The 24407-nt window shown below is 33.0% G+C and overlaps 1 protein-coding gene across 2 annotated transcripts; it reads left to right on the forward strand.

Moving 5' to 3' along the window:
* The first annotated feature begins 2974 nt into the window (after positions 1 to 2974).
* On the forward strand, positions 2975 to 9095 carry LOC115888579. Of its 2 annotated transcripts, none has more exons than XM_030908341.1 (4): positions 2975 to 3056; positions 4065 to 4251; positions 8787 to 8871; positions 8932 to 9095. In XM_030908341.1, the coding sequence occupies exons 2-4, from the start codon at positions 4065 to 4067 to the stop codon at positions 8936 to 8938; spliced, it is 279 nt and encodes a 92-aa protein (XP_030764201.1). In that variant the 5' UTR covers positions 2975 to 3056; the 3' UTR covers positions 8939 to 9095. The 2 variants fall into 2 exon arrangements, with proteins under 2 accessions (XP_030764201.1, XP_030764202.1); XM_030908342.1 differs by having other exon boundaries at positions 2987 to 3056; positions 4042 to 4251.
* Positions 9096 to 24407: the final 15312 nt, after the last annotated feature.

Here is a 24407-nt window from a genome sequence, read left to right on the forward strand (position 1 = left end):
TGTAATCACAATACTTCAATCTATTTCTGTATTGTAACGGAATTTTATGTCTTTATTTTCGAGAAAATTTGGTCCAAACATAAGGAATATTTTGTTGATGTTTGACCATCAAAATCTTAAAAATAAACAAGTTAAAACGTTATATGCCGAACGCTTAGTGAAATGGACTCTTAACAGGGGCGCCGACTGCGTGGGTGCTCGGGTGCTTTAGCACCCACGAGAAGAAAACAGTGGGTGCATAGCACCCACGAACATAAGCGCCAAAATTAATCAGTTTAGCAACTTTAAGCGACGCTTATCCACCCACTGCAAGGCAAGAGGTCGCTCAAAAACTGTAGAAAGTCCTTTGGTAAATGCACGATGCGCGATGAACTCATGAAAAAGTACTACAGTCTAATCTGTGACAGTATGGTTACTGTAGTTTTTCGAAGAAATAAATTCTAATTTCTCTCGTCCATTCTTAGGTAGTTAACCAATCCTGTTTTGCAACTTTTAAATCAGCAAGGAAATTGACATGGGAATAATTATTTCCTTTAAGTAGCCAATCTTTGGTCCATTGTCCATTTGTTTCTATTAACTAATCGTTGCTTTTCTGCCCTTTCTTTATTGCACCAGCCAGTAAAATGCAAAACAGAACTGTATCTCGAGAGACCATTTTCACTTAGAAAAAATGTGGTGAAGTGAGTGCGTCACTCAGTTCATTGTAGATAAAACTATACTATAAAACTAGGTGTGTGCTGCAGGCTGTAGTACAGGTTAACCTACGCAAACTGGACAACACAGTTCCTCTGTGTTAAACTAAGCCTGAGCTAATCTGAGTCTGTGTGGGCTCTAAAAGTGTTTAGAGATTCGAGTTTATATATCTATCTATCTATATATGATAATTGTAATTGTTATAAATTGGAAGCGAATTTTCAACTACTTTAGGAATGCCAAAAATTTATTTGGCTATTGGATTCTGAACCATCCTAAAGCTCCGTCCTATAAAGCTGCCAGATAATGTTCAGAATCGGTAACAAAAAACCTGGAGTATGTTGTGTTTATTTTCGAGAATTTTTAGTTTTGATGGATAAATTTGTCTATCGAAACCCTGATCGAAACCCTAAGCTGTCCAATCCCGAATATCCTTCCACTATCTTCTCAGCAATTTCTAACTTCATTCATTTTGTATCTTTATATAAACTACAGTATCTGACTGTTTTGCTATCTGCCCTTACACGATTGTAATGGGTATCATTAATATCGTATGATCGAAAAAAACGGCGTTTAGTTGGCTGACGAAAATTCAGGAAATGAGGATCAATGACATTTCCCATATAAATTTACGTATAAAATGACATATGAATGCGATCTTTATTTCACAGCCATCGCTGACGCAGTTTTTTTCATCATACGGTATATTCTCAAATTGGTATCTGCACTAAAAATATATTTCTAAATAACTCATATTATACTCAATAGGATTGTAAAAATTACATAAACACTTTTTTACATATTACATATGTAAAAAGTGTGTCTTAAAAGTGTTAAATACAACAAATGTAACAATCTGGAAATTTATTACATTTACTTATATCTGATGAGCACCCACGAGGTTTTATAAAACCCAGCGCCCCTGAGTCTTAAGATGCTAATTTTAGGTAGAAAAAAAATTACATCCCAAAAATATTGGAGGTATCCTCTTCTATATGTTTTAATAGTCTCTGTTTGGTATAATATTTCAATTTGGTTACAATTTACTTATCGAATTACGCCTGCGGTTAGAAACGTTAACGACACAAAAAAGTCATTTTCAAACATGTTTTCCGTTTCTCTCTCGGAGATTAACCGACCGAATGTCTACGTAATTTACACGAGCGCAATGCAATGCTGTAATGTAGCTTTTAACCCCAATAATGAAAATACGCTTTGGAGAATAATAAGAAAGTAACGGTAATAACTTATCACAAGAAAAAGATAAACCTGAAACAATATATGCTGATGGAAAATGGTTTTCACAGCAACAATATGGATGGAAGAAAGATCAAAAAGGTAGTTGCTCTTGTAGAAAACTGGATCTAAAATGTTCTTCAAAGTGTGATCAGTGCTACGGAATCAGTTGCACCAACTTTTGTATTTTAGTTGAGAACGAAAATGACGCTCAGGATGACTTCATAGCAGATTTTATTTTATAACTTTAATTTAATAATATTTTTTTTAACAATAATTTTATTTAATAAATAATATTTAAACATTATTTTCAATTGTATTAAAGCTTAAATTTATACTTGGTTTATCTATATTAATACTATACTGTTAACGCAAACATTATAGCTGATTGGTTTGAAAAAACTGGAAAATTTAGAAAACATATTGTAAAAAATTGGTCTATCTCTATTACTATTTATTTTAGGAAAAAAATGATTAAAGGTAAAATATTCTAAATTTAATTCTCTACAGAAAACATATCTTTAGTTTTTTCGAAAAAAGTTATGCAAACGGAAATATTTGAAAAAAAAAATCCAAGATGGCGGCGGTTTTTTTCAAACTTTCCCCAACGGGACCGAATGGGACTTTTTAAGGTTAAATAGGAGATCATATTATCTACACATTTCCGTTGAGATTGGTTGGTTACTAATTTTTTCCACCTTTACATATAATACTCGGCTACGTTTACTGGCCTTATAAGGAAGAGCAACTTTTGAGACGCACCCCGTATTTTTGAAAGAGTAGAATCAGAAGTAGAATAAAGATATTTATCTTTTTATTCTTAGAGATTTATCATTACTTAATTTTTAATTTCTGTTTTACTTTGTTTAATTAGTAATTAGTAGATTTTTTAAAAAAGGAATTAATTCATAAACTGTAATTTGCAGTGTTTTTTAGCAATTTATTAGTGATTATGAAGAAATGGATAGCTATAAAATTAAAGAAACTAAAATTGATCTGACAACACTGAAAGATCGATTAATTAATTGACGTATGTCAAATTGTCAAATGTCATATTGTCATATTGAAATAAGGCGAAGTGTGAATTTCAGTTTTTCAACAACTAACCGTTAGTTTTTGATTTAAAAGTAAGTACCTGTAATGTTATTAATTTGAAATTTATGTTGATATCATCATTTCTATACACTGAAATATGCGGCTGTCATTTTATTATGCCCAGTTGTGCTTTTTACTGTATTTTATTGTCGACATGGAACCTTACTGTACTATGGGAAGTCAACAGAATATTTCAGTTTTTATTAGTACATAAAATCAAAAATAAAAAAATGTAGGTGTGTGTTGGGGAGAAAAAGAATGTAGTAGATGGTTTCTGCCTACTAATGTAGGATATTTATATTACTCTTTTTGTGAATATTGCCATTAAAAAGTTTGGCATTAACTTGGGCAGTACCTACTAATTAATTATTTCCTTGTTTGATCAAATTGATTTTTTTAAAATATATAAACTAGCTCAAAGGGAGCATATCTTCTTAATAACATTTTTCAAAAAGTTAACAAACAAGGAAGTGGGGGGTTGGTGGTCGATTTTTCAACCAAAGACTGTTAAGGCAAATAGATAATGTGTAATGATCTAATGTATATAATGTATAAACTGTATGTATCATTCAATGTTAAGAAAAAAGAGTAGGTACCTAAATTCATTTTGATTATTCGCGCCAATTCGGCCAACGTATAGACGTGGTATAGATATGGTTGATTAAATGGCCAAAGCGCGCATATAGAAATAAGCATAGCAAACAAACTGGACGATAATACACTTCCACAAGACTGATTAGTTGGGTAAATTAAAGTGGTCGATTTAGCGACCATCAGCCTGTAAAGGGTTAAAAATTCACATTAATATACACCTAGAGATAAGAGAATACATTTTGCTCATTTATTGGGCGAGAATATTTGAAACTTATTTGAAATAAACATGGAAATAAAGCAGCGGTAAATTTTGGTGCGCCGCGCCGGCGACGATGCGCCGTAACCAAAGTATGCCTCAAGTCCAGATTAGCCCTTGCAATAAAGGGTAACATACTTAAAAAAGGGTAACTTAACTTAAATTAGGTACTTTATTTTTTCTTGCATAGATGTGGTTCGAGATCCTGCCATCTGTAATCATCGTAATGGCATCTGTCGCTGTTCCACACGGTATCGCTTACATATTTAACAAAGTGCTGAACGGAAACATGTACCGCAGAGACGTTACAGAAATGGATCAAAAGTTGCAATATCTCAGAGACGTTAGACTGACCAATGATGCTTATAAAATGGCGGGTAAAGTATATCTACATATACAGAGTGGCTCGAACTGTATTCAGAAAACTTCGGCAGCATATTCTGCAGATAAAATAATGTAAAGAAGTTCGTATAAATGTATGTGTTAAAATGCTTCGTTTCATAGATACAGGGTGTAGAAGGTTCATTTTTATTTGGATTTTTTCCAAATAATTTGTGAAGTAACGTCAATATTTGGATGAAAATTGGTCTCTGGGAGTTTTTTAATACGAGAATTTTCGTTCGTATCTGTATATTAATATTGAGTAAAAAAATATACATTTACGACGTTTTTTACGTAAAAGGGTATCTTGGTAAAAATCGCTACGAGTAATGGTTCTCGAGATATTTGGAATCTAAATTATCAATATCTGTCATCATTGACATAAATTAAAAGTGTTGACTAAATAGTTATTAGACTGAAATCATAAACTTGAATTGTTTTTGTGCCAAAAGTTCAACAGAAACTGTTTTATCATCATTTTTTCGAAGAAAAATTTATGATTAAAAAAAAATGGCGCCGGGAGGCACGCATAGCCGCCCATACTAAAATATTTTAATAAAAAGTTGGTAGGCAGTTTTTTTAGTTTCAAAGTAAAGGAATTTTTCCGATTTTTTAATCTCAAAAACTGCGACTTTGACTGATTTTAATGTTATTACAAATTTTGTTGCAAATATTATTCCTAATCTTAAATTGAAAACCGCGTTTCGCTAGCTACTGTAATTTTGGAGTTACGATTTTTTTAAATTTTTTGGAAAAAACCGAAATAAAAATGAAACTTCTACACCCTGTATCTCTGAAACTAAGCATTTTTGGACGTACATTTATACGAACTTTTTTACTTATCCATTTTTATTTGCAGAATATGCTGCTGCAATTTCCGTAATACAGTTCGGGCCACCCTGTATATCTATGTTACAGTAAAAGCCAGAAATCAGTGAACAGTAAAAATTACTAGTAAACGCTCACATTCAAAAAAAACTTAGAAACTAATAAGCATGCCCTAGACACTCAATGGTAATTTTATAGAACTACAAATTTAGTTTCTTCCGCATCGCCAGACGGCGCAAAAGACATTAAAGTACAGGTTTCTAATTTATATTATGAAGATGACATGACAGTCTCTATGTTAACTACTGTCTGTGGTCTAGTTGTTGTCTAGTTGACAAAATGTTGGTGATCCGTCAAGTTATTTTTAAATCATTATTTAAATAATTATTAATTCAGATATTCCTGATTTGTCGGAAAGTTCAGGGATTTGAGGGATTTGTGTTTATAGTTTGTGTTTTTATTAGTTTGTGCATTCCTTTGGTGCATTCTGGTATTTACAGTCGATCATGATTTTCGTGTTAGATACTAAACTTTTTTATTAAAGTCATTTTGACATTTTAGAAATAATAATTTATAAACCAAATAAAAAAATAGTTTAATAATAAATAAGTAAGTACATACATAGTTGGTAATATATAGTATTTTTAGTAACAGTTAATTATTAGTCTATAATATTTTTACTATATTATAATTTAGTTGTTAAATCAAAAAAAATAGGCGCTATGTGATCTATTGTTGGTGTTTAAAATGTATGTATTTATAATTTTAATTTTGTTGTAATTATGTTACACTTCTAATGATCTAATAAAACATAAAATGGCAGTAAAAAAGTCTATATTTACTATTTTATATTTTACAAGGAATAATTTTGCGCTTGAATAACGTTACCGTTTTAATTAGCGTTAATAACTAACAGAACGTTAAAATTATGTTATGCCAAAACTCTCCATTAGTTTCTTCCGGATCACCAGGTGGCTCTAAATGACGGACCCATTTGTTTTATATCAGTGTCCAATCTATCTCTAGTACGTGACATTAGTCTATGCTAATAAGTCTGTCTAACGACAAGATCCCTGACAGTGATAGATGTGTCTGTCATTTTAATTTCAAAGTAGTTTATTTTATATTACAAAGAAATAAGTTGGTACAATTGGAACGCATAGCAGGAAATTATTTAAAAATTGACTGACAAGTGATTACTTCTAAATATTGTGAAAAAAAACTGTATAAAACTGAAAAAATGTAATCGGATTATTTTATTTAAAAAAACAGTATGTATTAATACAAAACAAACAAGAACAAAATACCACATACCAAAAAAATATAAAAAAGAACTATTTCTTACTTTCAAGCCTCAAGAAACTTCCCGCATTTATTATTATATTTATCAATATGACTTATGTACAAATACAAATTTGTAATATTCTACAGGAATAAATAAAACAAAAAATTTAATTAATAATAACACTTGTTGATTAATTAACTTTAATCTTAATTTTTTTAAACCAGTACCTTATGACATTATTTTTCTGCAGTACTAAAATCCATTATTTACCTATCGTGTGATTGCGATATTTTTCAGGTACTCCAGTTTTTAGTATATGTATATATACTCTGTTTTTTTTCTCAGGTAAGATTTCGACAGACGATGACAGAAGAAAAGCAGATGACGTCCCATACCAATCTACTTATTTTACTAAAAAAAGTTTCTAATAATTTTTAAGTTATCTATGGATGGATTTAAATATAAATCCGTCATGCGTCGTGTCTTGTTTTTAACCAGTTTTATTGGTTTATTTAAAAAATGACAGATCGTATTTCAATTTTATTGGTTTGACGGAATGATGAACGACAAACGGACGCCGATGCGTATGAACTCGCCTTTAGATTTTTGTCATTTTTGACGCTTGTCAAAGTCTTGCCAAATTATAGGTTATAATTTTGTGTCAACTTTTGTTAAATACCCTGCGTTTTGGAAGATGATGCATTTTTATTACATGTGTTTTGTGTCTTTTGAAGTCAAGTGGAGGAAAAATTGAGTGAAAATTAACTGTAGACCCAGAGCACAGTTTATGGTTAATACTCGCTGCCCAGGCAGAAAGTCTTATACACTAATGAAGTTGCCATCGATAAAGTTTGTATACCATTTCGTCGTAGATAAGTGCATCTCGTATATGGTAGAAGGATCAAACTAAACACATACTAAAAACTGAGTAGCTGTAAAATATCGACATCACACGATAGGTAAATAATGGATTTTAGTACTGCAGAAAAAATAATGTCAAAAGGTACTGGTTTAAAAAATTAAGATTAAAGTTAATTAATCAACCTTTAAGGTATAAAATTTGGTAGGTGTTATTATTAATAAAATAGTTTGTTTTATTTACCTATGTTGTTTTATTTATTCCTGTGGAATATTACAAAATGCGGGTAGTTTTATAAAGCTTGAAAGTAAATAATAGTTCTTTTTTATATTTTTTTGGTATGTAGTGTCTTGTTCTTGTTTGTTTTGTATTAACACATACCGTTTTTATTAAATAAAATAACTCGATTACATTTTTTCAGTTTTATACAGTTTTTTTCACAATATTTTGAAGTAATCACTTGTCCACAGCACTTGTCATCTTGTCAATCAAATTTTAAATATTTCCTGCTATGCGTTCCAGTTGTACCAACTTATTTCTTTGTAAAATAAAATAAACTACTTTGAAATTAAAATGACAGACACATCTATCACTGTCAAGGATCTTCTCGTTGGACAGACTATACGATCCTTGTACTATACTATACGAGATGCACTTATCTACGACGAAATGGTATACAAACTTTATTGGTGTATAAGACATGTATAAGACTTTCTGCCTGGGCAGCGAATATTAACTATAAACTGTGATCAGGGTCTACAGTTAATTTTCGCTCGATTTTTCCTCCACTTGATTTCAAAAGACACAAAACCCACGTAATAACACGAATCAAAATGTATCATCTTCCAAAACACAGGGTGTTTGACATAAGTATCGACTTATGTCAAACGCCCTAAAATTATAACCTACTTATTAGTTGAAACCTGGCGCATCCGCCACGACATCAGGAAAAGAAAATACTTTTTATTTTTTTTAATTAAATTAAAAACAAAAAATCCGGCGATGACAGTTTTTAGAAGAGTCAATTAGCTATTTTTTAGTAAAAAAAGCAACTTTCTAGAGCAATTCGTTACTTCAGTAGAGACGACACAGATAAACATTGGCATTTTATATATGTAGATAATTTGGCAAGACTTTGACAAGCCTCAAAAATCTAAAGGCGAGTTTATACGCATCGGCGTCCGTTTGTCGTTCATCGTTCCGTCAAACCAATAAAATTTAAATATGATCTATCATTTTTGTAATAAACCAATAAAACTGGATAAAAACAACAACAGACGACGCATGACGGATTTATATTTAAACCCATCCATAGTTAACTTAAAAAATATTAGAAACTTTTTTTAGTAAAATAAATAGATTGGTATGGGACGTCATCTGTTTTTCTTCTGTCATCGTCTGTCGAAATCTTACCTGAGAAAACAAAACAGATTATTTTACAACTTTTTTAAGTAAATTATTAAAAATTGTACTGGTATTGGCTCACTGCGATGCTGTTTTTCTTCAATCATACAGTATTGATGTTTTTAATTGATTTTTGAAACATTTTCTTATTATAGGATTAGAGAATATTCCTGATGGTAGTGATGAGGAAGATGATTGCGAATTTGAGGAAATTGAAGAGGAATGTGATGAAGAGGAAGAGTATTTTATAACTGTTTTGAAGCAAAAGATTCTTGTATTAATAGTTTTTATTTATTGTAGATCTTAATGTACCTACTAATTATTTATGAACCTGAGTTTATTGTTAAAAATACAAACCCAGTGTACAAGTTAACGGAAGAATAAGTTTATGTTGCATTGGAATTGGTGAGCAAACAAGGTGCCCCTATGTCTTGCAATAAATAACAATCCTAATATTTTTTTAATTCCGTAGTTATGTTATTTAAAGTTATGTTGTTTAAAATAATTATTATAATATAGTAGTATTGTAATATATCAGTTTCAAGTATATTAATACGTAAAATAAAGTTTTTTAATGAGAATCTTTCATTTATACAAAGAACGCGTTTTTGAATAAATTTCTGCTGAAAGCCCTGTATACAATCTATCGATCTAATATATAGTATACAGAAAAACATTTCAAATTTATGATTTCAGTCTAATAACTATTATTTAGTCAACATGTTTAATTTATGTCAATGATGAGAGGTATTGATAATTTCGATTCCAAATATTTCGAGAACCATTACATGTACCGATTTTTACCAAGAGACCTTTTTTACGTATGTGGTAGATTTTCTTGCTTTTACACATTTTTATGTTTTATTTGTATTTTCCTTATATCTTTTGTTTATTTTTATATGTACCACAGATCACTATACGGTTCTCTCTAGAAGACCCCCCCCTTTCCAAATGTGCTGTAGAAAAAGAAGGAGAAAGAAGCCAACGCGGAGAGACGGACGGACCGTCACCCGCAATTGAAGAAGAGTCGTCGATAACGGTCGAGAGAAGTGATCTCTGAGTGAGCGCCGCGAGAGTCCAACCTTTGAAGAGTCCAGAGGAAGAGTCCAACGAGCCGAAAAAGTCAAGATCAAAGAGCGAAGACGAATAAAAGAAGTCGCGTGAGAGAGAGAGCCGGGAGTGAAGTCGTATCAGATAGTGTGGAATAAACTGTGGCATTATTTTTCGATAATAAACATATTGTGCACGGAACTGGAAGTTTGATTGAAGAGAGCCCGCAATATAACAAAAATTGCCAACACGTATAAAACGTTGTAAATTTGTATTTTTTTACTCACTAGTTTTATACAGATACGTACAAAAAGTTATTACTCTTCAAACCAGTTAAAAAATATGCAGGGACGCCCTCTACGGGTCATATTGACATCAAAGTCAAATTTCTCATGTCAAAAAACTCCCAAACATCAATTTTTATCCAAATAAAGACGTTACTTCATGAATTATTTGTAAAAAAAATCGAAATAAATAAGAAACTTATATACCCTGTATCTCCGAAACTAAACATTTTATGACATACATTTATACGAACTTTTTTACATTTTTTTTCGGAATACAGTTCGGACTACCCTGTAGAATATAAAGCTATGTACTTCTAAAATGATGTTATTTATTATTCAAAATTCAAAGCAAAAATCAGATATTCAAAATGAAAATTAATTGAAGTGTTGGCTACCCAAGGGGCTAACCCATCTATTCAATCGATTTTTTGAAAAACTATAACTTTGTCCCACAAAATAAATTTTCCTAAAAAGTCGATGATTTCTTTCGAAAATTTTCACAGTAATACCTTTTAAGTAACTGGTAAGTAATTATAATTAAAATGGTATTTTTATATTGTCAATCACGTCGCAAAAATTAATGCTTTTGTGACGTTTGAAAAACAAATTGACGCCGGGAGGCACGTATAGCCCAAGGATACTATAGAGATAAGGATAGTTCGATTCCTATCTTCCTGCACTGTCAGTTTTTTTACGTCATCTGATGACCGAGTTGAAGTTGGCGCTAAAGATTTTAGACAGTGACAGTTATTTTTGCATTTGACGGACGAGCGCACAGTGCGTTGGAAGATAAATTTAGCGGGACAAAAGCGTTTGGTTAGGAATAAGCCAAAAAATGTGTACTGTAAGAATAAATAGTAGACATTCCAATTGATATAAAAATGCATGAATATTCTTTGTATTTTGATACATTTTTAATGTATCAACCAAACCAAATTTGGTCGTTTTCTGCTCAGCAAGGCAGAGATCATACGAAAACAAAATATTTACAAGTGCTTATACATTTTATTCCAAAGCCAAATTATGTTGAAGATTGCCAAAAGTATATACTTTTCTACTGTACGAATATTATTTGTTAAAATCCTTCGTGCCTTTGTTCTGCAGATATCAAACTTTCACTTTTTTTCAAATATCGATATATTGAATGATGTAGATCTTTTGAGTTACCAATAGTTACCAACACAGGTAGTCACAGTCACAGGGAGTTCAAGCTTAACAGGTGAATGCCCAAAAAGTTTCATTTCAATCGGATAGTATAAAAACAAAACAACTCCATCAAAAGGCACTGAGTTTAAAAAATTGTCTTAGATACTTACTATATATGAATTTACAATTACCGAGTGTTAAAATTAAAATTAAAATATATCTATCTTAATTAATATTTTTAAAATAAAATATAATTTTTTAAAATAAAATATAGAGGGTGTCACAAGATTACAAAGTAATTAAAAAATAGCTGCTAAAGAGTTTTTTGTAAGTATATCATAATTTTATGTATTTGGCAATAGTTTACAATACGGTTTTTGTGTGTCATGTACGAATAATATCCTAGTTTTATTATCTTATATTTATTTATTAATAAATTAAGTTCTTAATAAATAAATAAATTTAACCATATAGTTGCTATATATTAGACCATTTGCTATGTTCTTAGATTTTAAGTCCCAAACATTGCTCTTGAGATTTTGTCCCGCTAGAATAACCATCCGCCGCACTGTGGAGCGCTGGTCAGCGCGTGACGTAGCGTTCCACGGCGACTACGACAGCGGCGCGGCGATTTGACGCGGTCGAACAGTCCTTTAGAATATATACAGTCCTTGCGTATAGCCGCCCATACTAAAATATGTTAATAAAAAGTTGGTAGGCAGTTCTTTTAGTCTGAAAGTAAAGGAATTTTTCCAATTTTGGTCCGCGGTTATTTCCCCTATCCGCCACCTGGGGTCGCGTCTGATGGGAGTTTGGAGTTCTCCACACGGATTTTCTCAAAAACGGACTACGGAAACACGGAATATCTCAAAAACTGCGACTTTGACTGACTTTGATGTTATTACAAATTTTGTTGCAAATATTATTCCTAATCATAAATTGAAAACCGCGTTTTGCTAGCTACTCTAATTTTGGAGTTACGATTTTTTAAAATTTTTAACCCCCTCCCATACCCCCTGACCAACCCCCACCCCCACTAAAAACTAATAGCCAGATTCTCGGGTGCCACGGTATTTTTGTGCCAAATTTGGTTAAAATCGGTTTAGCGGTTTTTGAGTTATCGTGTTACAGACAGACGGACAGACACACAGACAGACACCATGAAAATATTTTGTATTTAGGTCATTTATGAGTCAAATAACGCATTTTGAGTGAAAATAAAAAAACTCTTTTTTGCCTTATCTTAATAGCCCACCATACCTGTTGGTATGGTCGGCTAAAAATACTTTGTGTGAGTAAATCTTATTTCAAATTTCTCATGTGGGAGGGGCTAAAATAATTTCCACCCTCCTGCAGGAATCCAGAGGGATGCTGGGGTGATCTTGCTGGGACAAGCGCAGTTTTCAAATTGTCGCCCTTTTTGATTGGCTGGAATGATTTTAGAGGCAGTGAGAAAAAGTGGGAGAATTTACCGGGTGCGTTTCAAAAGTGGCTCCTCCCCTATAACTTTTTTTTTCAGATAAAAAACGAGATTTGGTATATTAGTATATGACATAAATTAGGATTGATTGACGTACTCAATCGTTTTTGGTCACATCCTGTTTCACCGGAAATGACTACAAATTTTGATTTTTAAATGACACCCTCGGTATTTTTTTACTTTATATTCGATAGAAAATGACACTCTGAATAGAATGACATATCATATGTCAACTTTTGACATTTTTGCATATATGGTTTATTTGAAATTGTAACATGCAGTTTTAACGACAATTTGACTCGAAATACCAAAAGTGTGTGGTAGCAAATTATTCGTAAGAAAATGCTTTTTCCAAATATGCTAATGAACCACCCTCGTCCCTTTTGAAAAAATTGAGATATGATTAAAAATACGATTTGGGCACCTTTTAACCGACCAGAACAAGACACGAAAAACATTAGACAATCAAATCTATTTTTCCCAGGCTGCTTGATTAAAAGTTAGTGTTTTTAACACAGCCATGGCACTCTAGATTGAAATTTAAAATACGATTTTTTTAAGGTGTTTCTCAAAGTTGCACATTCTTTGTATGTCATCCACTGGCAGTTGGAGGCAGTGGCGGATACAGGGGGAGGGCCCATGGGGCCTGGGCCCCCCCTAAAGTCTGTGAATTGTGTAAAATATTAGGCTTTGGGGTTAAAAATGGCGTCCTAAAAAGCATAATCTACATTGCTTTTTATTTTGGGCCCCCCCCCCTAAAATAAATTCCTGTATCCGCCCCTGGTTGGAGGAGTGGAAACTTAGTCTAGAATGCCTCCATTGCTGCTGCTGGACAGGTTCTCATGGCTCCTGTAATGTAGATGCGTGCTAGGCTCTACATTATGCACAGGTTTTGCCTTGCTGTACGTTGCTTTAACTACACATGTCCAAGTTCTTTATTAGAGGATCTATAGAAGGTCGACGCACTATTACAGGACCCGATATAGTTTTTTTTGCCATACCGTCCGGTACCGATTAAAAAAATATAACATCATTTATTTAATTTCGATATATTATTTTATAAAGTAATCGCAAAACAATTTTCGATGCACGTGATCAACTTTGAGTGACAAGAGATGGCGACAGCGCTGCCAGATTGTGATGGATTTATGAGATTTATTAGTAATTAATTTAATTATTAACAGTAGTCACCAACACTCACAGTAAAAATTTAAAGGTAGCAGTTACTCCCTACAAATCAATATAAGTAGAAATAACTTTGAAAGTGGTATAGTGGCTTACCGATCAAACATACTTCTCTGACTGCAATCAAGGGTAATAAGGAAATAAGGACCTTTATTGTCGCGTTCTCGTTCAAAATAGTTTATCAGGAAAGCTATAATTAAGCTCTATGCTTCCACTATTTAAATGCTTCAGCATATTTTCAACACACAATTTCAAGAAATGCGAAAATTTAGTTCTTAAAACAACTGTTAGTCAGTGCTTAAAACTAAAAATTTTAAAAAAGACTGAAAATCGGCAAAAACGAGACTCCCAAAGATTCAACAACACGATATTATACATAATAATGACTGACATTATGATAATAATTGTCAAATAATAAAGGACAACGATGCTGATAGCGGCGCAATGTGACCAACATGGCGATAATAAAAATCGCTTTAAACTAATTTTTGCAGCTTTAATCTAAATAAAATATCTATTACAATCATTTGCTCTATAAAGTAAAATGAAGAGCCGCTTGGCATCTTAAATTATACAACAAATTTAAACATTTTTGCCAAAATTTCATTTAGCTAGGTTTCTAGGATTTAGTGTCAATTTTGATATGATCGATGAATGCATCGGAAAATGTTTTGCGATTACCGTACATCGTGTTCTTTTTGGACTTAGAACTTTCATGTTTTTTTCATTAATTGTTTAGATTATTTATTATAATTATAAAAGTTTTTTTATTTTCTTTCCAGCACCGGGCGATCATACCGGATAAGCGATATAATAGCGGTGTTGCCGTCTCTATTTTTAAAGCTCGCAGACTAATTACATTTGCATAGCAATGAGGCAATAAATCGTAATAAAAGGGGCAGGTTTTTACCGTTTTTTAGGCTTTCGTGCGGTCCGAACTATGGCATGCCTGCCACTATTAGCTGTTGCTGGCCGACAATATGCAAATCGGAGAGCTATATGGCCGATGACGACGGAGAGTATCGATTTTTAGGCGAAGCACAAAAAATAAGGACCAATTTTAGATAAAAATTAAACCTAAGATTATACAGAAACCTGAAAATCATAATGGATGATCGTCTTAACTGTTTAGTCAAAACGTTATCACGTACAATTTTGTGTGTAGTTGAAGAAAGAAGACGTTTTACTTGAACTCATATACAGGGTGGTCCGAACTGTATTCCGGAAATTCGGCAGCATATTCTGTAGATAAAAATAAGTAAAAAAGTTCGTATAAATGTATGTCCTAAAATGCTTAGTTTTGGAGATACAGGGCGTAGAAGTTTTATTTTTATTTCGATTTTTCCCAAATAATTTCTGAAGTAACGTCAATATTTAGATGAAAATTGGTGTCTGGGAGTTTTTTGACATGAGAAATTTGATTTTGATGTCAATATGACACCTATTTGGTTTGGTTAATAATAGAGTAATAACTTTTCGTCTGTACCTGTATAAAACTACCGGGTAAAAAAATATACGTTTCCGTGATTTTTTACATAAAAAATGTCTCGGTAAAAATCGCTACGAGCAACAGTTCTCAAGATATTTAGAATGGAAATAGTCAATTCATGTCATTATTGACAACAAATATGCCGTGTGGATAGATATTTGACTGAAATGATAAATTTGGAAACATTTTATTTTTTTAAATTAATCATAAATGTTTCTTCGAAAAAATCATGATTAAACAGTTTCTGTTGAACTTTTCGCACAAAAACATTTCAAACTAATGATTTCAGTCTAGTCATCATGTTTAATTTTTGTCAGTGACTACAGGTACTGATAATTTGGATTACAAATATCTCGAGAACCATTATTCGTAGCAATTTTTACAAAGAGACCTTTTCTACGTAAAAAACTTCGTAAATGTATAATTTTATACTCAGTAGTTTTATACAGGTACGGACGAAAAGTTATTACTCTTCAAACCGGTAAGAAATATATAGGTGGCGCCCTCTACAACTAGGAATTATATTGGAATCAAAATAAAATTTGACACGTCAAAAAACTTCTAGACACCAATTTTCATCCAAATATTGACATTACTTCAGAAATTATTTGGAATAAATCGAAATAAAAATGAAACTTCTACACCCTGTATCTCCGAAACTAAGCATTTTAGGACATACATTCATACGAACATTTTTACTTATTTCTATCTGCAGAATATGCTGCCGAAGTTTTCGAAATACAGTTTGGACCACCCTGTACAGGGTGGCGCCTCCCATACGCCGCGGAGGCTCCAAGGAGAACGACAGTTTGTATTGAAATAACATTTTGTGAGCATATGTAGGTTAATTCAGAGCACTTTCTAAAAATATAGAGTCTTCTACAGGGTGTCTCCAAAAAAAGTTACATATCAAAGTTGTGTTTTTTGTAATGGAACACCCTATATATTAATGGATTTTTGGATTCTAAGAGAAAAATAAAGGTAAGTTTTATAAGAGAAGTATATGACTAAAATGTAAGGTTTTTGACATATTTAACATTTTCTAGAAATAAAGAACAATTTTTAAATTACGATAAAAGCTACCTAAATTGGAATTTACCCCGTATAGTCTAATGTGTCGTTAAAATAACTCTTGTACTTTAAATCAAATTAAAACTTGATCCAAAATGTTATACAGGGTGTGACAAAATTAATATTGAACACTGGTCGCCTTTAAAAGGGTGTTACTTTTTTATTTTAAATGGAACACCCAGTATGTTATTCCGATATTCAATTGAAAATTCATGTGTCTTCAAAATACTATTAAGGTTGCCTACCCCTCAAACAAAGATTTTCCTAGATATTTTCATTTACTTGATTTGATGTGAGTAGATCTTTATTATTTGATAAAATCTAAGTGGCTGGTGATTATGTCTGAGGTTACTTCAACATAGCTGTCAAATTAGTCCAACTTTAACACCTAGTTATCATTTTGTGTCAGTTAAAACAAAAAAAAAATATCAGAAATTTGCTGAAAATGCAAACTTATCCTACATCAGAGATAATTGATATGATTCTATTAGTTGGTGAATGCAGTGTGCATTCACCAATTAATAAAATACTTAAATGCTCCTGATTTTATTTAGTCTGGGTGTTTTTATGGGGATATGTTAAAGACAGTGTTTATAAAACTCGACAACTATTGTCGACAATATGAGAGAAATTATTGTAGCTGCTTTTCGAGGTAGAACTCCACATAATGCCCTTTAAAATCAAAAGATCCTTTTGAAAAGACAATCACTTTATGCAGTTAACAGGAAAGGAAGCATTTTAAGCATTTGATTTCATCTAGCCAATTTTTGTCGCATTATTGGTTTATATCTAGTTTTAATTCTGTAATAATTAAAATATGTTTTAAACGGATATATTTTTATTACCCTTGAGTATTTTACTCTACAATCTTTAATTTTTGTTAAATTAACACAAAAAGGTATATCACGCAGCCACCTTTTTCAAATAATAAATATTTATTGACGCAAAATCATGAAAATTAAAATATCTGGGAAAATCTTTGTCTGAGGGGTAGGCAACCTTAATAATGTTTTGAAGATATATAAATTCCCCATTGAATACCGGAAAAATTTACTGGGTGTTCCATTTAAAATAAAGGAGTAACTTGCTTTTAAAAGTGACTAATGTTCCATATTAGTTTTGTCACACCCTGTATAACTTTTCGGGTCAAATTTCAATTTGGTTTAACATACAATGGTTACGGTAATTAAATCTCAGGCTATACAAAGCCAACTAAAATTTAGATAGCTATTATCGGAATTTAAAATTTAGTCTTCATTTTTACAAAATGTGAAATATATCAGAAACCTTAGAATTAAGGTATATGCTTCTCTAATAAAACTCACCTTTATTTTTTCCCTAGAATCCGAAAATCAATTAATATATAGGGTGTTCCATTAGAAAAAACACAACTTTGATGTATAACTCTTTTTTGGGACACCCTGTATAATTCTATATATTTTTGTAAAATGCTTTCAATTAACCTACATATGCTGCCAAAGTTTCATTTCGATATAAGCTACCGTTCTCCTTGGACTCTCCGCGGCGTATGAGAGGCGCCACCCTGTATATGATATTCATTACGTTACAGCTTACACAATCAAATAACGACATAATTCCTAGCATAAAAACTAGAAGGGTAGACTTAATATATATATACGAAAAATAGTAGACAGTTTTTTTTTTCTTGTGGAGGCTGTCCAAAGGCAAACCATCCTTTTGCAGGTCTCACGAGCCGCGAGCCGCCACTGCCTTTTCTGTATTTAATCTAATGCTTTATCACCCTATAGAATTCAGGAATTCCAAACAAGAAACGATAATTGACCCAATCAATTCATATCTATCACTCGTTAAATCTTTTTCGTATGCCATCGGGATGCTCGTTGGTAGGCATCGGTAATTCCAAGAGGCGTCCCGACGGCCGTATCGGCGTCTTGGCGCGACGCCAACGAAAACACTCGTCGTCGCACACCAGACGAAATATTAGGTCTCTGTTCTCCGTCGCCTTCTGTCGCACCGCAGAACTGAATTATGAGATGTCATTAGGGGAGCCCATTAGGCTCACTCCAAGCCAGAGTACACTCTTTACAACAATACATATTACAATATGATACCTGGCAAAGTTTATCACCGCGACCAGTATAGATCTATTGTGTCCCCCTTTCTTGAGTTATAAATCATCATGCAGGCTCAGGGCTTTGACAAAAATCAGTACCTGAGACGGTTTTACAGAAGGAAGTTTTCCATCTCCGATATCAGTCGTATCAAAGTCTATGACAATGACACGAATGGTTGTCGTGTCGGCACACTCAATGCGCGTATGTGTTCTGGTGTTTCCCCATATGCGATTAGGAAGTGCATCAGACTGCGAAACTATCGGGGAATTTCACTATCGGAAGAAAAATTCTTACAAAAATTATGCCAACCCACCTGTACCCACATAGAGAAAAAAAATCCACCCAGAATCGCACACCGTCGCACAGTGGTTCAGATTGCCGAAAAGTGGCGCATAGGATATTTTTAATTTTATTACAAATTCTAGACTTAGTAGGTTTAATGGCGGATTTATTAACATGACAAAGATAGTCCAAAGAATAAACAAAATATATTTCAGAGTATGCTTGTTTAATATAAAAATAATAATAAATGGGGATTTTCTATGAATTTTATTCAAAAATTATGGTTTGAAAAATGCTTCGAACCTAGTCAAAAAAAGAATACCCATTAGGTTAACTGGTCTAAATTAAAGAAAAAAACATAAATTGCAATATACCTTATAATGGAGTCTTCAAACTCATTTTGTTCATGACATGATTCACCACCACTTTCTTCTAGTTCCTCTTCACTATCTGATTGACAATAATATTCGGACTGCTTTTGCCGTCTCATTTTTATATTCCTTCCTTAAATTAGAAACTGTAGCATATGCCAGAACTTCAGAGGTGTAAGAATCTCTAATTCCTAGAAATAAATTGATTTTTAATCTTTGCCATTAGTTAAAATCAATTATGCAATATTTTCAACATTATGTGAATAAAAAAACATGTTTTTTTTCTGTAAGATATTATAAATTAATTCCTTGGCTATATATACTTTTGATCTCTTTATTTTTTTGGAAGTTGGACAATTCTGAAAAAAAAAATTCTTCTTGAATGGCCAGGGTCATCAAAAGATTGATTTTCTTCCATTTGAAGTAAATTTTTATTCAGCCAGAGACAATTGTTGGAAATAAAACTGCTCCAAGTATAATTACATTTCCTCCACTTTTCTGACCATTTATAAACAAAATTTTCAATTTGCTTTTTTTTGATAATATGTTAGGAATATTATTATCACACAAAAATGAAATAATTTCATCAATAATATCCACTTCTGACCTATTATTAAAACCCATTTTCAAAAACCTCTCACATATTGATCTGCGGCTTATTGTTCCTAAAAATAAAAGGAATAGAGTACGGGAGGAACATGTGAGTCTCTATAGTTACACTTTTACCACTCCAGAGTTACTCAAAAAATATTAGTATAATAATTTAAGAAATTATCCATGGAACAAAAATAAGTCTACTGGTCAATTTAAAATTCTAATTTATATATCATCTACCTCGGGGTCTGTTGGGGTAAGATACTTGTTGTAAATTAAACTTGGTATAATACCTTTTAAAAATTATAAAATACAGAAGCGGAGATCTGCGGAGTTCTAAAGATATGCAATTTCAAAGTTTAATTTTTTTCAAAAAAACGCTCCTACTATGTTTGTGGTAACTCGCTTCATAAAAAATATTTAAGTTAATAAAATTCTCTTAGAAAGTACTTACCTTGGTCTTCAAAATCCATTATAATTTAATTTATTTCCAAGTCTCTGAATTAAGAACCAAAATATATTAGCAACACTAAACCATTATCAGCAAATAACTGATATATTTAAACTACAAAATCTAACGAAAACAACATTCCTGTACGCTTTTTTATTACGATTAAAAAGTGGATCGTAATAAATTTGAATAAAGGGACCCATCATCTATTGAGAATAATATCATTGTTGAAATTTTCGAATTTTTTTTCTTGACCCCTATGCGTCGAGTTTTTTGAATCTGAACCAATGTGTGTCGATTCCATATTCTCCGTCCGCCATCTACAGGAAAAAGTAAAAGAGCAGCAGTGTAAACTTTATGTTGCACTCATCGACCTAACAAAAGCCTTCGACTCTGTAAACAGAGATGCACTTTGGGCAATTATGAAAAAGTTCGGAGTATCCAGGGGTGGATGGGTCATATGGAAAAACGGGAAAGTTTCCGGTGAGCCGGTGGAAAGATGGGCCGGTGGGCCGGTCCCGATCAGAGCTCAAAAAAGATTGATTTAGCAAAAAGTAAATGGTTAATCTCCTAACTAAAGTTACGTAAGATTCTCAGTGACTGCCTAACTAACTAACTAATCAATTAGATCAATATAATCGTCAGTTGCTTTTAAACATAAACACCAATTTGTAAAATAAGTATTGTTAGATGTCTTCCTCTCAGACACTTATAATTTTAATAAACATCTGTTTGTTGTTCCATTTGAAATGTTTTATTATACAAGGTGAGTCTATAAGTGCACTTTATTTGTGCTGCTTTGTGCAAATATTTTCGGGGCTGGTTAGATGTGAATAAAAGAAACAATATATTCTCTTTACCGTGTTTCAAATAAGTCCAAAATAACCAAGTTATTAAAGTTTGAAATTTAAAAAAAAAAATTCACCGAAATTTTTCTGTATTTGCATCTCTTTTTGTGCCGTAATATCAAAGATTAAGAAAATATACCGTGGGAACATTTGCGGTGAAACATCTTTTTTTTTGCAAAAACTTCGTAGACGTGTTCCTGGGGTCGAAATATACCACCCCTGAAAATATTTGCACTTATTTGAGACTCATCCTGTATAGTTTTACCACTATTCTTTTATTAATAACTAATAAAGACTCCGGCGGGCGTACAGTAGAAAAAAGAGTGAATATCATCTAAATAGTCTTGATCTAAGTGTATACTATAAATATGGTAGCGTAGCTTAAAAATGCTTTTTTGCTTAAATTTTGAGAAGCTCTGGATGTTTTCTGGATTTTCTTTCATGTAAATTTATGTTTATTAACTTAAAAATAAAAAAAAATCCAAAAATGTAATCAAAAAACTCCAAATTTTCGAAAAAAAACTCATAGGCGTGTTTCTGAGACCGAAATATAACTACCAGTTAAAATACTTGCACTTATTTCTGGGACACCCTGTATATTAAAAAATAAAATATGTTTCTTCGTTACGGTTATTTTGTTTTTTGTGGATTCGGGCCGGTTGCCTGTTATTCCCGGGCCGGTTTCCACTTCCCTATCCACCCCTGGGAGTACCCAACAAATTGCCTATACAGTGTGTAAAAACAGGGCCGTACTTGGGGGGGTGTTTTGGGGGTTCAAACCCCCCCCCCCCGAAATTATGGCCGAAAATTTTTAAAAAGTAATGATCACTGAGTAAGTAAGAACGAAACAAAAAAGAAGAAGAAGATGGATGAATATCTATGACTAAAGAATACGGGATATGTAACGCCCATATACGGGCTGCAGCAGAATTTGTGACCTTAGACGCCAACTTTTTAGACATAACGAATGAATCATCAGCTGGTCATCAGCGACAATTTTAGCGATTTTTAATAGTTGGTTGTGTGTAGTGAACTTTGTATAAACTTGATTACAATGGTAATTTGTTCAGCTGTCAAGTGTAAAAGGCGCAATGATAAGAAAGAGCCAGGAGTTACGTTTTATAGGGAAATAAACAGTCCCCTACACCTTTTTAGCGTTTTTTTTTATTGAATTCGATAATTATTTTTCTGATATTATATGTACTTGATATGTACTATACATCGATACTAGTTATGTACTTTTTGTCAACATTTTAATACGTTTTTTTCGTAATTAATTAGTATGATACCACCCGATACACCATAGACGTAGTGAAAACATATAATATCAAAAATATAAATATCCCTTCAAGCGGCAATGTTAAGTAAAATATTTGTTGGAAGCTGGAAGAATATGGCACTGTTTGGAAGAATGGTCACAGTTTGGTCTCGGGTGCTATTTGTCCTTGTATTCTTTAGTCATTGATGAATATACATTATACACCCTAACCTCACTTTTCCACTTTGAAAGCAAATGTCATTTTCGACTTTCAACATTCAAGTGTTTAAAACAGCAAAAGTTTGACAAGGACAAGATTTTGAATGTTGTGTGTTTTGCTGGTCATTAACGTGATTAACGTTTGTTATTGTTCTGCTATTAGACAAAGAATTCTTGGACTATAACACTTTAGCGGCAGAACTAGACTTGTGGCAGCAAAAATGGAAGCAGCTACCTGCAGTCGACCGACCTAAAAACGCCATCGAAACGATAATCGGAGCGTAACCAGTGTATATTTCCAAATATATACATTTTATTAATGATCTTAGCAACTCTACCAGTGTCAACAGCTACACCAGAAAGGTCTTTTTCAACCCTAATGCCGCAACCGCACATGCGGTATTCAGCGATCTCCGATCGGGGCTTCGCCGATTTCCTATGTGTGTGGATGAGGAAGTCGGAGTTCGGCGACGAGAACGAGCGCTCGTCTCTATGTTGTTGCTATCAGAGCCCGCATGTATGGATGGAAAGGCGAAGTCCGATCACGAGCGTTCCGTAGTTGACGCTCGGAGTTCGCTAAATGCCGCATGTGCGGTTGCGGCATAAGACGATTGAAGGACTTCCTACGTAACTTTACAGGTCAGGAGCGATTGACAGGACTTGCTCTATTAAGCGTACATAGAGAAATAAATATCGATATCGAAGAGGTAGTCAATCGTAGTCAATCGTTCCAGGGAAAAGACCAGTTTATCCTTTAAGATTAATAATTTTTACCTGTTACTTTTTTAAAATTTTATTTCCAATTAAGATTTGAGTGTAGCCCAAAGCGATTTTTTTATTATGCTTTTTTCCTAGCCGCTTTTGTACACCCCCCCGAAATTTTGGTCTAGATACGGCCCTGCCACTGGCATATTGATCCTACGCTTCACTGGACAAAACACATAGATATTTTGACTTCTAAATTAAACAGTAATTATGCGCGATAATACGAAGATTAAGGAACCAGTTGTCTCTGAACAACATTCGAACTCTACATCGCCACTTCACAATCCTTAATTATGTATAGCGTTATGTTTTGGGGATCTTCGGCAGCAGATCTTCAGGGCCCAAAAGAGGATGATCAGGTGTATGTTCGGCTTGCATCCGTAGGCCATATTTTGCAAAAATTCATGTCCTGGCTGTGCCCTCTTTATATTTTCTGTCCCTGGTGATGTTCGTTAAAAAGCATTCCGCCCTTTTTGCTACGAACTCGAGTCACTATGGTCCAGATATGGAACGGATTACCAGAGGGCGTGATGATCTAAGCATACCTCTGCATAGCTCGTCTTTTTTTCGGAGGAGCCCAGGCTACAGAGCGGTCAAGGCCTTTGAAATGCTCCCAGCAAATATTAGGGCTGTAGGTAGCGATTACCACTTTAGGGGGTCGGTGTTGGAATTTTTACACGCACGCGGTTTTTATAGCTTTAACTTAGAATTTTAATTATGTCCTTTGTCTGAATATTGTTAAATTTTTATTATTGTTATATTTGTGTATTTATTACTATGTTTTAATGTTCTAAGATAATGTACTCTGTAATGGGATAATATACTCTCTTCCGTGACGTTGCTTTGTGATCGGGAAGATCATTTTGTCGGCAATAAAATATTTGTATTTGTATTTGCATGCAGCATCAATGGGAGGAAGCATCGCACATTAGAACACATTGGAGAAGAATTGCAAACTTAGTTAACAGCGACAACCAAAAAGTAAAGAAGCAACAAAGCAATGAGCTTTTTGAATGCCCGGAGTGCGGAAGAGAGATAACATCACGTATCGGGCTTTTCAGTCACAGAAAAGCTCATGAAAGAAAACGCCTTGCATAACCATCTTCTGGTGCGAGTCAGATACTCGTCAGCGAGTAATGGCAGTAGCAGTAGTAGTAGATTCATTACGATGATCATTCCATACC

Source organism: Sitophilus oryzae, unplaced genomic scaffold (assembly GCF_002938485.1).
Source record: "Sitophilus oryzae breed Bouriz unplaced genomic scaffold, Soryzae_2.0 scaffold_801_pilon_pilon, whole genome shotgun sequence".
Classification (NCBI taxonomy): Eukaryota; Metazoa; Arthropoda; class Insecta; order Coleoptera; family Curculionidae; genus Sitophilus; species Sitophilus oryzae.

Excerpts from the sequence above, each read along its gene's own strand:
- LOC115888579 (XM_030908341.1), top strand. The coding sequence starts at position 4,065 with ATGTGGTTCGAGATCCTGCCATCTGTAATCATCGTAATGGCATCTGTC. Across the intron at positions 4,252-8,786 it reads TGATGCTTATAAAATGGCGG|GATTAGAGAATATTCCTGAT; the intron begins GTAAAGTATATC and ends TTCTTATTATAG.